General features: G+C 33.3%; 1 protein-coding gene across 1 annotated transcript; it reads left to right on the top strand.

Moving 5' to 3' along the window:
- Window positions 1–6,492: 6,492 nt before the first annotated feature.
- LOC118179842 (uncharacterized) lies at window positions 6,493–14,805 on the top strand. Its single transcript, XM_035349006.2, has 4 exons — window positions 6,493–6,649; window positions 8,860–8,965; window positions 12,280–12,389; window positions 13,946–14,805. Exons 1-4 carry the CDS (start codon window positions 6,605–6,607, stop codon window positions 14,525–14,527), a joined length of 843 nt encoding a protein of 280 aa, XP_035204897.2. The 5' UTR covers window positions 6,493–6,604; the 3' UTR covers window positions 14,528–14,805.
- The last annotated feature ends 1,653 nt before the right edge of the window (window positions 14,806–16,458 follow it).

Below are 16,458 nucleotides of genomic sequence, written 5' to 3'. Positions count from 1 at the left end.
GGGTAAGGATCCTGAATTTAGAAACATTTATGAGTATTTAAAGGATCCTGAAAATTTTAGCCACCAAGATATTGTGGCGATAAGAAATAGGGCGGTCCATTACGAACTAATAGATGGTCTATTATTTTATACAAAAACTACAAATTCCAACAACGAATTTCGACCTGTTATCCCAGCTAGTCTTAGATTAAATATCCTGCAGGAGTTACACGACTGCCCTTTAGCTTCTCATGCTGGTATTCAAAAAACTATCCAACGCGAAGCAGTCTATTTTCCTGAACTGCAAAAGTTAACAAGGGCGTATGTCCAGTCCTGCCCAACATGTCAAGCAGTTAATTATATTAATTTCCGCCCGGCCGGGTTTCTAAATAGCATTAAATCCGAATTTCCAAATGAAATAATTGGCATCGATTTATTGGGCCCTTTCCCAAAAAGTCAGTTAAATAAAAGTCGGTACCTCCTTGTTATGGTTGATCATTTTAGTAAGTGGACCGAAATTGTTCCCTTAAAATGAGCCTCCGCGAAATTAGTTACTGATTCTATTTTAAATAAATATATTTTAAAATACGGGGCGCCCCTAAAAGTTATATCGGATAATGGTCCTCAATTTGTAAGTAATATATTTGAAGACATGTGCCAAAAACTGGGCATACGTCATTTAAAAATGGTCCCGTATCGGCCGCAATCAAATATAGCGGAACGGGTCAAGAGAAATATAGTGAAAATTATCCGTAGTTATGTTAAAAATTTTCATAAAAGCTGGGATAACTATGTCAATGAATTAGCTTTCGCCCTTAGGACCGCAAAACATGATACAACGGGCAAAACTCCTGCTGAGTTATTTTTAGGCAGAAAGATTATAACGCCGTTAGATAAATTATTTTATGTTCAACAAACAACAAAAAGCCCCAGAATTTAAAATGGGTGATATAGAAAAATTAATTAAAGAAGCAAAAAAGAACACTGAAGTAGCACAGAGAAAACAGAAACTTTATTACGATATGAAACGACGGGGAGTAACTTATAAAGTAGGAGATGAAGTATTAAAAATTAAGCATTCACTTTCTTCAGCACCAGAAGGTAAAACCGCCAAATTTTTTCCACGATTTGAAGGACCATATGTCATAGAAAAAATAACTCAGGCTGTAGTGGTGTTAAAAGCCAGGAATGGTGTAACATGCTCCGCAAACATTGACCAGATAAAACCATTCTATGACCGTAATAAAATGCAAATATTTAAAGATCTTTTGCAGGATCCGGCACGGCAGGCACAAGCTCCAGAGGTGGAACAACGACAATCACAAGGGCAAGCCATTAGGAGGGAGGAGCAATTGAAAAGAAGGTTTCCCCGTTGGAAAATTGAAGGTAACAAGTAAAAGAAGCCGTTCCACCGACCAGAAAAGAGAGCGCACGACCACCCCCAGAATGAAGAAGGGAGAAGTACGACGAATGCAAAGAGAGCCAGGAGAAATAACGGCAACTATTACCCGGCTCCCAAACGGAAGATCTACCCATCGAACAGGGGTCTACGCAGCAAATGTCGACGAATTGCTGAAGGTACACCAGCTGCGGAGGCAAAGAAACAAGGAAAATTTGAACAGCCAGCAACGAGATCCAAGCAGGAACGAGAGAGAAGGGTCCCGGTTCCGCCAAGACCAGCTGCCCTCAAACGGCCAAGACCACAGGCAGAGGCTAAAAAGAAGGTCTTCAAGGGTGACCGAACTGGAAGGAAAAGAAAGCTCATAGAGGAAGGAACTGAAGGGCGAACCCGCACAAGAAGGAAGATAAACCAAACGCTAGTCTTCGCTACCTTCCAGGACTGGGCAGAAAAAACAATGTCCGAATATCACAAAGATAAGTAAAACTTTATGTTACTTTGCAATCTTAAGTTAATCTTTCATTCTTACTGCAAGTGGCAGAATTCAAGACGTTTTACCTCATGTGAGGTCTACCTTTATCGCCAAAAAGGCGAGAAATGCGTTGTTACCTATTTTGGTATTATGTTTTTCAATTACTCGCGAGTAAAACTAAAATTAATATATAATAGGAATGTGTAAATACTTGAATATTGTAAAAGTTATTGTATAAAATTTTATTTAAAAGATTCTGGCAAGAAAGAAGTTTTAGTCTGAAAGACTTTTGAAATGTAGTGTTTCAATGGAGAAGAATTGGCACTTGCTTGGAAAAGAATAGAAGTTAACAATGTACTACTAATGCATGTTTTAAAATGCGTAAAATTAACGGCATGTTAAGATGTCCTTATACAATGTGAACTGTTATGTTAAACGTTAAGAAATACTGTGATATGTTAAAAGTGAAAGTAATGCCAAAAATTTTTAACTTATTCGTGTGACTGTAAAAAGAGCCAAATTATTGTGAATATGTGTTAAAGGTGGAATGAATGTAGTTAGGCTCTCTGACGCTACACTTCAGAGTTAGCCACTTTCAGAATAGTACCTCAGGGTTTTGAGATGAATATAAGGTGTGTTATGAGGTCTTGTTATGTTGAATTTTAACACGTTAGTGTTTTGATTGCAGGCGAAAGTGTTGAACACTTGTACATAAACACGTTCGTGTTTGGTGTTTTCTTTTACAACACATGTCAGAGAGCACGGGGAGAGAATTAAATAACGTCATGAATGAAATAAGAAATATAAATATTCATGTTACTTGCCATTTAATTGTGTAACATTTCATTAAACTAGTTTTCCTTCCATATCTCTGGAAGGAACCAGATTTCAACTAAGAGCTCCTGTTTAGATGTAGTACAGATGAAAAGTAATTGTCCATGAAGTTGATAATGTAAAAAACGATTTTTTTTAAATTTCTAGTTTCTAGTGAGAAATGTTTGTAAAAGATTGGCCTCGCGTTAGATTCTAGAGCTAAAATTTTTCAACAAGGTCGTTTTAGACCTCAGTTTCAAACTAATTAACTCTGGCGGGAAGTATGTAAAGATCTTAAGTTTTACTAACGTTTATTTTATTTTAAATCTTTACTATCACTTCTTATTTTCTACTTCCGGCCAGAATTAAAAGCTTTAACTTATTTATGCAAATTTGTCTTGCGAACGCCAAGTACTTAAGTTGTGGCTTTTTGCCAAGCAAGAGAGAGGAAGGAGTGATTAGGAGCAGGCCGCTTTCCATAGCAGTTTTACTTGGTTGCTGGTTGCCTTCAAGGCCAGAGGTTTAATCCTCTTGATAATTTTAAACGTATCGTAGTGTTAACAGTTCTCTGTACTACATAACGGCTTTTCTGTTAATATACGGCCAATCTTCAAGTAGGCACTTGTTTATTAATCCAAAGTTAGTTTAGTTAGAATTTAGTTAATATTTTTATATTCTTACGTTCAGACCACAAGTGGTTGGTCTCTGTATTCCGAAGTCCGGAAATCATTGTAAAGAGAGAAAAATAAAGGGTTTCGTATACCCTTCCTGTATATCTTGTCTACTTCCCACATTTATTGAACATAGCTTTAGTAAGCTCCCTGTTCCGAGTCAGGTCATTTAATGTTCCCAAAGCAAGTAAGGAGGAACACTGAACCTGATACTACTAGACAAGTAGCGGGTTATCTGTACGTTTGAAATAGCACGACAAAGATTTGCAAAAGTTTAAATAACTTTTTTTATTAAACTGAACCTCTAACATAAAGGACACGATTCGCATTACAGATAAACCACTGCTTTTTGCTATGTAAATTATACAATGTCAGACACTTAAATTTAAATTCAAGTAAAGTAGTCACTACTTTACTTGAAGGAAAGGAGTCAGTGTTTTGAAAGGGGAGGGGAAGGCAGGGTACTCTATATTAAAAACATATTAAGAGGTATACGAGAGAGGAAAGGTTGAGAACAGCTACTTAGTATATTAAAAATCAAAGTATAATGCTGAAAATTACACTAATAATAACTTAATCATAAAGAATTTTGCAAGTCTTGTTTGCGATAGTAAATGCAATAAATTTAAACTAAAGAACTTCCACCTTATCGCTTCTTCGAAATCTAGCCTGTGTATTACCTGAGAATATCTGTTGTAATTAAACTTCAGATAAAAACAAAGATTAGAGGTGAAGGTAATAACTAAGCGTAACTCTTCATGATGAAACTGTAGCATTTCAGTTAATAGAGGTATAAATAAATAATAAGAAAAACATCTAACACACATTCGATTTACATATTTTGATACAACAAAATTACACTTTCTATTTACAACGTACAACGTACGATTTAAAACCTGCTACACAGCACACAGCACACCAGTTTTTTTAATCATTTTCTACTGTTAAATTAAGTTTTAGTATCTCTTAGATCACTAAATATACGAATTCGCAATCAAGCAAATGAAACACACTCGAATATCAAACAAAATTTAACAACAAAACATATTAGAAAAAAGCATCTTTATTTTAGAGTAGGTCTTGAATCATACTGTATCAATTTCGAAAGCGATCAGACTCAGGTCTTTCTTCTTCAGTAACCCCCCCAACTTATTATTATTAGTAGTAGTAGTAGCAGTAATGGTGGTAGTATTTTTGACGGTCAAATATTCTTTTTGCTTCTGAAGAAGAATCTGCTTCTGTAAGCCCTCGAAATGAATGAAGGACACTCAAAAGCAAAATTTAAAATTAAAAAAAGCGCTTTAATTTTAGAGTAGGTCATATTCTACCAATTTCGAAGAGCGATCAGAAGCAGGTCTTTCTTCCTCAGGAGTCCCTCAAATTATTGTTATTATTATTAGTAGTAGTAGTATTTTCTGACGATCAAGTATTCTTTTTGTTCCTGAAGAACAAAGATCTGCTTCTGATAGCCCTTGAAATCAATTAAATTTTATTTAAAACCTATACCCAAAATAAGATTGCTTTTTGGTCTAATTCAAAAAATCGTTTTGTCTTAAGTTAAAAATTTCAAAAGCCAAAATATTAGTGAACATAAAAGATAATAATTCGCCGTTTCTTACTTTTTCTCCTTTAACCTTTGAAACATTGCCACTGTTCAACATATTGAGGATTATTTTTTTGAAAATATGACACAAAAATGAAAAACAAAAAGGCCCATTAGTGCCCGATTGTGTATGATGGATTCGCAGCGTAGGATTTACGTATAAGCTACACAAGCTATAGCTTAGAGCCCCCCTTTCTTGAGGCCCCCCAAAAATTGTACTATATCCCATATAAAAAAATTAACTCGTATCCCTCACAGAGGCCCCATATCTCAAATAACTTAGGATATCGTCAAATCTAAATCCGGTCCTGTGGATTCGTAATGTAATCTGGGTTCGAATACTAATTAAAGGCTCGCTGCATCAGTGTTATCGCTCTTTTCTTAACATAAATATGATCTAAAATGTGCCACTACACCTTGAGTACAATTTAGGCAAAAGACCTAAAGTGAAAATAAAATTCGAAATACATTTGATAAATATTCTTTCTGAAAAGGAAATACTTTGATTCAGTTTTGTTTAACGTAACACAGCTTTGCATTTTAATTACAGATGTTTGCGTGTTATGTGTCTTCGAATTTTAACTTCGTATGGGGTGATTTCTAAGATTCTGACATGAACCCAATTGAAATGTAAATCAGCATTTTCTTTTATTCCTAATTCATTCATAATCTACAAATATTTAATATTTATGATATTTGCAAAGCAGTGTAATGTTCATGCTACTTATTTTGAATCGGAATAATTTTAACTCTCATATAATGCTTATTATCAAGGTATTCATGTCAAATTGTTAGAAATTTTACATAATTGTAAGTATTATTTTTGATAATAATTGTCGAAAATATGTAAAGCTTTAGCTCAAGATTCGAACTTCGCAGCTCCCAACTGGATCCGAACGTTCTTTTAGTTACACAACGAAGTTTGCGGTAAGATGGGATAAAATAGCTTACCACTGTAATTTTTGCTCTACGGAGTCAAAATGTAAATATTATTACACTGAACCTTGCGAACCTGTTGAAACTGTTTTCAGAAAATTTCTCTACCTTTTATTGAAAGATTTTGAGACTGTAACTATATGAGTTCAATATTTAGGAAACGAAAGCCTATGATCATCTTATTCGACCTGTTTGAACTTATTCGAATTTATATTCTATAGCTTCCAAAACTTCCTAAATCATAAAATTATTATTTACTGAAATGCACTGTAGTTCCGGTCCTTCACGCCATGTTTTTTTTTAATCTTCTGTAACTTACAAAACTGCTTCTTTTTGAATGGCCGACCTTGCGTTGTATCCATATTTAAGATAAAGTAACTTAAGAGCTGTAAATTTTAATCCTAGTGAAACATAAACAACAAGTTTCTTTTAAATTCCGGTATAAGTCTGAAGGCCATAAGGATCTTTCAGGTTCATATTTCTTGCGCCAAGATAATGGCTGTTAAAAGATAACTCGCGTTTCTACTACCAAATAAAACGTAAATGATTTAAGCATCTTGCCCAATGTTTTCGGCCATTGCTTACATGTTCTGTAGAGATTATAGCTTAGAGATAATTCTTGAAAATCCGGATGTAAAATTATATTTAAGCAGCTAACCCTTTACTGATGCTTCACTTGGAAAAATAAAAACATCTTTTGCATTCGATCAAAGAACCTTTAGTAGTCCAAAATGAAAACTATTATTCTTTTTGTGTTCTTCTCTTGTGGCCTGGCGGTAAGTGAAAATTGAGCCCTAAATCTATTCTTTCTTTCAGATATTTAAATTATATTTTTCACTTTCAATCACTTTTGATACATTTCTGATTTAAATAACTTTAATTAAATTTCATAAGGATTTGTACCCTTGTGTTGAATTTAATTCTTAATTTTATATTACCCTTTTTTTAAGTTTTTATAATTGCGAAACATTTTTTTAAATTTCTACTTAATATGTTTCTTTAATCTTTTAGTTTACTTATTGTATGTATCGAAGGTTTTATGATTTTTAATAAGATATGAGAGTATCCAGTTTCAGTTTGTTAAGTACTTTGATTAATTTTTTAATCCTCATTTCTTTGTGTAGATAACTGTCTATAAAGGATAATGCGATTGCTGGTTGAGATTACTTTCTAAAACCCAAACAGCAACAAAATATCTCGTTGCAGAAAATTGCTCAAATGTGTAATTTAAATATCAAAAAAGAATTTAGAACACGATATGGATTGCAGTGCTTATAACTTCGGCAATTCCTTTTTCGTGCATTTAATAAAGTTATGGGTATTAGATCATTACTAAAATTACTACATGATTTTTAACCAGAGGACTGCATTTGAAGGAAAATAATTGTTTTGCTAGCTATAATGCTGTTCCAAGATCTAGAAATTCAGAAGTATCAATATGATTCCTAAATCCTTCTTTCTAATTTTTTTTTCGCGTTTACCATCTTTTAATACTGTAAGCCTTTTGTTACACCTTTTGAAATTAGAAACATCTGAAATGTAGGCTTTTCAATTTTTCCTGTTACATTTCCCTTCAGCACCGTAAATAATCTTTGCAGCCATTTAAATTACCTGCTCTGAAACCTGTCGTCAATTTTTAAGCAGCCGAAATTAAGTTTAAATTTCATATTATAACAGTACATTGAATTTCAATTTAAAAACAATATACTTACTGCTTAATAATTTTGCTGACTAGTTAAAACCATCTAACTAATATCATTTTAAAATAGTTACACCATGAATGCAATTAATTAAAACATTTCTACCGCAGTATTACATACTTGATTTCAGAATAAACACTTCTTGAGTGCCATTTAGCAACTAGCATTTTCAGATGTACTCTTGGTTTTTGTAAGATATCTATTTTTATTTTCTTTCACATCCTCCTGTATACCACGTCTTCTGCTCCTTTTAAGGGATCACCTGCCAAAATATTAAATTATTTAAAATGCTTCTTATATTATTCTTCAGTTATTTAATGCTTTATAGATAAATATAGATTTAAATGCAATATTTTATGCATTCAAATCTCCTCTAAAATGTATTACAAATCGTTAGGCAATAATGCCTATTTTCTCCTATTACAGTGTCCTTTTCAACCAGTCATATATCCAACATTAATTCTCCGTTTTTTTGTTTATGTGAAATGATACGCAGCTCTAGTAAGCATATGATCCGTTAATAACTAATAAGGATAAAATTTCGTTGATACGTTAGTATCAAAAATGTGTATTACATCGACAGGTTAGTATCAAAAATGTGTATTACATCGACAGGTTAGTATCAAAAATTTGCAATTTCAAAGTCTGTCTCTTTATTTATAAGGATTTAAATATTTCAAATATATTGATATTTATACAAAAGGTCACAACTAGTCTGTTGACTTGACGAATTTCATTATTCGATTGACTGCCATTAAGATCATAAACGTTTTCAAAATGTTTAGGAAAGACGTGTTTTTACCCAGTGATGCAACACAACTCTAAACTTACTATCAAGAAATTCTGTATCTTCTTTGGTACGATAATTTATGTATCAAATATGTAATATTTTAATAATTCAAATGCTGTTAATTAAAATGTAAATATCACTCAAATAATATAAAAGTGCCATGATTGTAGTAAAAACGTGTATGGCAGTGTGCTAAGAAAGCAGACTGGGACACGTATTTTTCATTCAATTATTTGCACAATTTTTATGGAAAGACTTACTGTGCTCTTATAGTAATTGCAAGGTTTGGATTTATCCTATAGTGGAGACCAGCTATTTCTTTAAAGCCCCTTTTTAGTAAATGATGCGTAAATCAGAATCAGTTTTCGTATCACTTAATAAAAATATAACAAGATAATATTTAATGAAAAAACAATGGTTCTTGGAATTTTACAAGAGTCTAATTTAATAAATGTGTGTACTAAATTTTCATTGCATTTATTATTATTATTTTTAGGTGGTTTCTGCCGTGGCTTGCTCCGACCAATCGAGCTGTGCGCCAGGGCAGTGCTGTGCTGGAGTCCCATTCTGGGGTGGTGCATGCCGCGCTATGACACCTTTAGGTTGGTAATTGTATCGTCTATTAAATTCGAAATTCTGAATGAAGGCACACCACACTAATACGTTGAAATTTTTGATATCCCGAAAAATTCAAAACCCATTTTATGTTTCATAAAACTTTTAACTCATAATTTCTTTGCTGCTTTTTTTTCCAATATATATATTTCGTACTGATACGATTCTTTCAAAAAACAGGCCATGTGAAAAACTATTTCTTTACTAAAGAATCCAGTTAAATGAACTATGTAGAAATTCATATGGCAATCAGAAACTGAATTCTTATAAAATCATTTCACTTTTTTGTTTTAATTGCATAATCGTTTGTTAAATTGTATGCAAAAGTTAATATTTCTCGAAATTTCTTTTCTTCAGTAAATATAAAAGAAGGAATATACATTCAAGTTTCACTAATTTTTCTTTGTTTTTCTTTAATAATGCGTGAGCAATAAATAGCTCAATCTAAAATTTTTACTTAATTACTATAAATGATTCATCCAATTTGAAAACAGTGTTCTTTTTAATGTATTACAGATATGATAGTAATTGAAACAAGAAATGAAGCGGAAACTCGCCAAATTTTCCAATATCTTATCTGTAACCGTTGGCCGCACAAATCACATTTACGCGGTATCGAGTTTAGTTTGTACGCTTTTTTAACGTTTTATGATAATCTTTGACAGGTTATGACCCCTTTCAAAGATTATCATAAAATCGTTGGTGCCTCCCATAAGAACTATCAGTGCAGGAACCTGGTGCCTGCCATAAGAACTGTCAGGTCTGTGTTTTCAAAATGAAAACACATATCTTAACGAATTCCTAAAGCAAAAGACCACACCCCGTTAAATCAAGAGACCTAGGAAAGCATACTGCAGTTAGCAAACGAAATCGACTTAGATACATGATGAGCATTTGTAATATAAGATAAAAATTTGTTGAGTTTCTGGCTTTTTTGATGTATCGTTTTTTTTTTTATTGTGAGTGTAATACTTTTAAAAATCAACTTTTTTGAAATTCTATAACTCATTTGTAGAACTCCTACGTTTTTAATTCACGTTTTAAAGAAGTTATAAACAGTTATTAGCATAATTAATCGACTTTAATTTTGTTAATTAACCTCGTGTAATTTCATAGCAATTATCATATTGAAAATGATGAAGAATTTAAAATAAAATCGCGTTATAGTTGAAGTATGATTATTAATCTGACACTGCAATGCGGCCTATCAGTACATACGGCAAACAGTAGTGTCGCCTGAACAGCATTAAGAGCCACGGTCAACTCAGTGTCCTGGGACTAATATGATAACTTCTCACAGAAAGAAAATGTACATGTAAATGAATGAGCATGGGACCCCTATGCATGTGGGGCCCCAGCAGGCTAATACGTTAAGATGGCCCTGGGAAATAGCGCATAGTAAGCACTACTTGCCAGAAAATGAAAACGTCATAGTTTTATATAATAAATTTCCTAGCCAAAGTATTTTTGCTGGTAAAAATTTCTTCACTTCACTTTTCTGTTTAGACATTTTAGTATTAATTTTCTTTCAACTATTGGGCACGTAAAATATAGCAGTTATGCTAAAGCTATAGTACGGTTCTGATACTACAGTGAAACTTCGGTTCACGAATTTAATTCGTTCCTCAATACCGTTCGTCAACAGAACTATTTGTAAACCGAAACAATTTTTCTCTAAGAATTAATGCAAAATGGATTAACTCCTTCGTACATCACAGGTGATTGTTTATTTGAACTTTACACTTGCGCACAGGTTCATCAATCGGAATCAATGAAAATCATTAAATATGAAGCAAAAAAGATAAATACAATATTAAATAGATAAAATAGACTAAAGTTTGATTTAATTTTCCTGCGAAAAAAGTGGATGGCGTAAATGCAAAGGGATGAGGAAGATGTTATTGTTTAGATGAGAAATTCTGATCCATGAAACGATCAAGTAACTGTCTTTAGGAGGCATTTTCTTTTACTTTTCTTTGGCTGTAAGCGCTCTCAGTTTGAGTCTCACTGGGCCTTTGTTTCAATCAATTCTTTGTTCCATTTAGTCTTACCTATATTTTAAAATATTTTTACAGATACTCTTGGTATTATCACTGAAAATGCTTGTTGTTACTTGTGTGGTTTGCTACTGCTTTATCAGGATGATAAATTACGCGGAAATTTTGTATTTTACTCCAATATGCATAAATTTCACGGATTAAAAAATCAAGATTATTTTTCTTCCTTCTTCTTCTTCTGAAGATATTTCTTCCACAATCGTGTTTCGTTGCTGCTTCCGAAGTTGTAGTAGTTCTTTCTTGATGAGCTCATTTTATGATGCTGTAGTAACTTCCTCACCTCTTAATTGTTAAAGTCCTAGCCCACTGTTTTGCCTAGAATCACAAAATCATAGATAAAAAAAAGTCTTAAGTGCTCATAAGTCTCTGCTTGCAACCCAGTTTGACCATAATTTTCTCCAAACTCAATAAATGTTCGCATAAGTCACTTTCTGCCATGCTCTGTTAATGAAAGCTAACCAGAGAACAATACAAAATAATGCATCAAGACAACCTTGAGTGTTAATTGTGTAGCATGGTTCACTTTAAAAATCATAAATTGCCGACCTGAGTTTGTTCGAAACCTCAGACACCGTTTGTCACTATAGGCGTTTTTCGCTTCGATACTTTGCTCATGAACAAAATTGTACGTGAAGAGAAGAGTTCATAATTCGAGGTTTCACTGTATTTTTTATTTCAATATTCCAATGTTGTATTGAATAGAAGATAAAATATGTTTCAAAATATAATAAAAGAAATCTTATCTGATTTAGTTTAATGCGAATTATCGGAGAAAGCAAAGCTTCCTCCAAAATCAAATAACCGAAATGGCTATAATTCATAGAGAATTCGTTGGTTAGGAAATTATCAACCTGCTTAAAAATTCCAAAATTATTCTGCAAAAGCTTTTACTAAATATTTTCTCCTTAAACCTTGCAACTTCTTTATTACAGATATATATTAATTATCTATTGATTTACTTTTATTTTAATTTTGTTTCCCATATTTTTGATTCATTGTTTTGATTGGTGTCTTCTTTTTAAAGTGATCATCATTTTACGTTCATATTAATTTTGTTCATTTGATTTTATGTCTTATTTACAAATGATATATTAATATTTAAAAGTAATTTTACGAGTTCCAAATTAAATAAAATTAAAAAGCGGCTTGTTTCAAACAGAAAATTCAGTTTTCAAGATCCCGTTTATTGCTGAATTTTTTCAGGCTAAGATTATTCTAAAGACTTACATGTTTTACTTTCTAAGGCCAAAAGTGCAAAGTGACGGACGTGATACTCCCGATGTTTGGTGACTTCTACATTGGTTCCTGTCCTTGCTCTGAAGGTTTAGTTTGTGTCCAATCAGGAAAGAAGAAGGTGCGTACTATATCAGTTCTCTCTAAAAGTTGACTTTATTGATTTCTCTACGATGAATGTTACTTGGCCTCAAATTAAATTTTCAAATGAATTCCAAATAATTTAAAAGCTTATTTCATTAGCATCAAAATCTTATATATACTATACTTATGAGTGTCCAAGTTTGATGCTTTGGAATTTGAATTTGCTTACAACAAGAGAAAGCGATGTCTTTTCCAATACAATAGTAACAGTTAGACGGAATCGTGTGTTCAAAATCAGTGAACATAAAAATCTTAAAAACGTGATCTTGAACTATGAAATGAATTTATTCTCTTTTATAAACATTTAAGACGTAGCTACAAATTTACAACTACATTTTTAACAATGTTATGCATTAAATATCTAAACGTATTTATGTTTTAAAAAGTAACAGAACAGAACATCAAACTGAGCTGAAAACTCCGGCTCAAACGTTTCGCAACCCAGCCTTTCTCAAACGTTTTTCAACTCGGCTCAAACCCAAGCTTCTGACTCTGCTTCGCAGTCAGCCCAAAAACCCGCAAATTCAGGGTCTCCTTCAGCTGAAAAGCCAGAAGATTCAGATGCTTCATACTCAGTAGAAAACTATCAGATTCAAATAGTTCCTCCTCGGATGAACAATCTCAAGGCTGTTTTCCACCCCATGCCTTTTTCCGTACGGTTGCTTTGCACAACACTTATTTATTACATTTCTAAAAATATTTTTATATTTCCAAACTATCATTTGCATGCAATTTTAGGTATTTAGTACAATTCACATTAAAAGACTACGATTAAGAGTTGTCAGTTTAACATGCGTAACCTTCATATAGCCTTAAATAAAGGTAAAGGAGATTAAACATTTGAAACTTCGGAGTCAAAATTAATAGAAATGTTTCAAATTAATTCATTCGAACTTTTATACGTCAATGAGTAATTGAGTAACTAAGATTATATCAGTAATACTTGTACTTCTTTTGGTATATGTTTATCGATAATTATTTCAAAGCTTTTTGCTATTTTTTTAGTTTTGGTTTCAGTTATGTATTTATAATTTATTTTAAAAATCTATTGTTTCAGTTTTAATAAAATGCGCAAAATTATTTATTTTTAATGGCTTGCAATTTTCGACACATTAAACTTTTATTCTAATAAGCTAGTAACAAATAAAATTTTCTTCAAATTTTCAGCATTCTTTAGCCCTATGAAAAATTTTACCTTATCTAATACCGATCACGAATGAAAAAAATGTTTGAAAAACCCTGCTTTAAATTATACTTCACAAAAATCTGTGACATGAGAAGGGACTGCATTCTAGCGTTGTGAAAAATTAAGACTAATTAAAAAGCTAAATTTTCTCACCTTCTTAACATTTCTTACTAGTCGCCATTTTGAATAATCGAGTTCGCATTTCATGCTCAGTACTTCGCACATGCAAAAGGTTTATCTCTGTTTATTTTATGAATGTCACTAAACTAATTTAAAACTTGTTTCAAGCATTCCTATTGAAAATCATTATGGTGGATCATAATGAAATATGAACTTCTTTTATACAGAATAGCGGTACTTGCCAGTTGCCTCCAACTACTCCTGCTCCTACTCCTGCCCCTGCCGATGATTCCGGCTCAGCTGAAGGGGGATCTAACAATTCTGCCTCAGGTGGAAGTTCCGAAAGTGGCACTGGCTCTGCAGAAAAACCTGCAGAAGTATCAGATGGATCTTCTTCAGCTGACAAACCTGGGTCAGATGCTTCGAATCCAGCAGGCAGTTCTGAGGGTTCTTCGTCATCAGCTGAAAAGCCCGGCTCAGCTTCAGGAGAAGGCTCAGACACTTCTGACGCTGCTTCTCAGTCGGCCGAAAAACCTGCAGATTCAGGAGCTTCTTCAGCTGAAAAGCAAGAAGGCTCAGATGCTTCATCCTCAGTAGAAAAACCAGCAGGTTCAGGTAGTCCCTCGGCTGAACTGTCCCAAGGCTCTTCTTCAGAAGAACAGCCTCAAAGCACTGCCTCAGATGAACAGTCTCAAGCCCTTCCCGAACAACCTCGGATTCCAACAACTTCAGCTCAAGATTCTGAATCTCCCGCTGCGAAAGGAAATCCAGCGGCTTTTGATTACGAACAATACTTAAATAAAGCCTAAATTTTAAAATATTGGATCTAGGGCAAACTGTTACTGGACCAGATCTTGCTGATTGTATCAAATGTTCCATAGGGGTTCTTTTAGTGAGAGCTTAGAGGATGTTTCGGTGAATGGACTTGACAAACTAAAGATTTTGTGCTCGAGATTCCTGAAGGGCATTTTGTAATGCAGTTCAATGCATATTATTACATACATAAATTACACATAGACATATATATTGTAGAGATGTTTTTAAGTCTGTTGTAAGCGAATAAATATGATATTTTTTGTTTGCATAAGTTTTTGTTGTTTAGGGCCAAGCCCAAATTTTGTTAATTGTGTACGAATCTAAACTATGATGTTAAAAGTTAATGCTCCTGAACAACATGACTTCCAAAAAAATTGCAAGGTTTCAGAAAGCATTTTCTTAATCAAAAGTTTGTTCATATGAAATTAAATTTATGGTGTTTCATTATTTTAAAAGAATGGAAATTCATTGACCGTTTTGTTAAAATAATTCTTTATTTGAACGATTTAATTTTGTACGCGAAAAAATGTAATTATGCTCTCTGTCACCGGAAGTTTTTACAAATGTTAAAGTGCTTAGCTCCAACAAAAGCAATCAGTTCATTATTTTGAGCCAACTACATATAAAAACGTATCACAGTATTCTTATGTCTGTATGGTTGTTTTTTATGTCTGAGAATTAAACTTTCTAAATTCCTTACTTAAAATACTCAATGAAGATAAATTAACGTAGTCTTAAATGTTTAACATTCAAAAAATTCAAAATCTTCGCTTCAAAGATATTGAATATCTTTTCTAAGATTTTTTTTTAGATAATGACTATCTCGGAATTTCTTAAATTTAAGTCTTTTCGAGGTTCTCTTTCATATAATGAACATTATATTAAAGTCTTGAAGTCGTTACTTTACATAATAATTTTATTACAGTTTTCGCAACTAAATTAAAAAATAAATTTTTAATTTTATAAATCACACTCAGACCCATTACTATTAACTCACACTTTAAAAACTTCCTAGAACAGGGGGCGACAATCATCTTTAGCAAAGTCGCGTATTTCAGAAATGCAAAAGGTCAGCAACCGGTACGGAGTGGCTGCTTTAACGATAAAATAAATATGTAATATTATTTAAAAAATAAATATACACTCTATAACACAAAAAACGACGCACCAAGAAGAAGTTATCCGAATGTGACGAAAACCGATAGACGTGATGTGCATGTATTAAAAACGAAGCGTTAACAGTGTGATCAGATTTAGGTGTTTTATTCGGGAAATAAACTCTAAGAGCCAAAACAAATCAATGATGCGTTAGCCCACCTCTAGTTTGGATGCAAGCTTTTATACGGCTGGACATTGGCTCGTCGGGTTTATTTCTTCCGCCTTCCTAGCATGCCTTCTTGGTGTAGTGGTCAGCACGCTCGACGCGTATTCGAGAGGTCCGTGCTTCGACTCCCGATGAAGGCATTGCTCCTCTTTCATCTCTTCTGCTTCCAAAAAGTCCTAATGTCTCTTCAGAGTTGTTGAATATCCTTCTGCGAAACTGCTTGGCGTACATGTGCCGATTAGGGCGATCCAGGAGCGATCGAAGAAAAGTCACAGCCCAAATATGCTCTGGGGAAAGATTTGGTGATCACCGTTCATGGAATGGTTTCAGAAGCACAAAGAAGACAAGCAGTAGAAAGGCGTGTCATGTGCGGCAGTATATTATCCTGCTGAAATGTAAATCCATGGGTCTGCAAAACATGGAGTAAGAATAAAAGGTAGGGCCAATCCCGCACTACAAGTGAAGCCCTTCTCCCTGGCTTTCGTCTCCAGATGGGGTGTTTTTTGTTTACATCCAGAGTTTCCATGACAGCACTTTGATAGTATTTCCATACACTACAGTTGCATACAAATCGAAAAACGGGACACTTCCGCATAAAAG

The sequence above is a fragment of the Stegodyphus dumicola genome, chromosome 7 (assembly GCF_044657685.1).
Source record: "Stegodyphus dumicola isolate Sdum_Otavi_A_Nest chromosome 7, ASM4465768v1".
In the NCBI taxonomy this organism is placed as follows: Eukaryota; Metazoa; Arthropoda; class Arachnida; order Araneae; family Eresidae; genus Stegodyphus; species Stegodyphus dumicola.
Note: the sequence above shows the minus strand (reverse complement) of the source record. Positions and strands in the feature narration are given on the sequence as shown.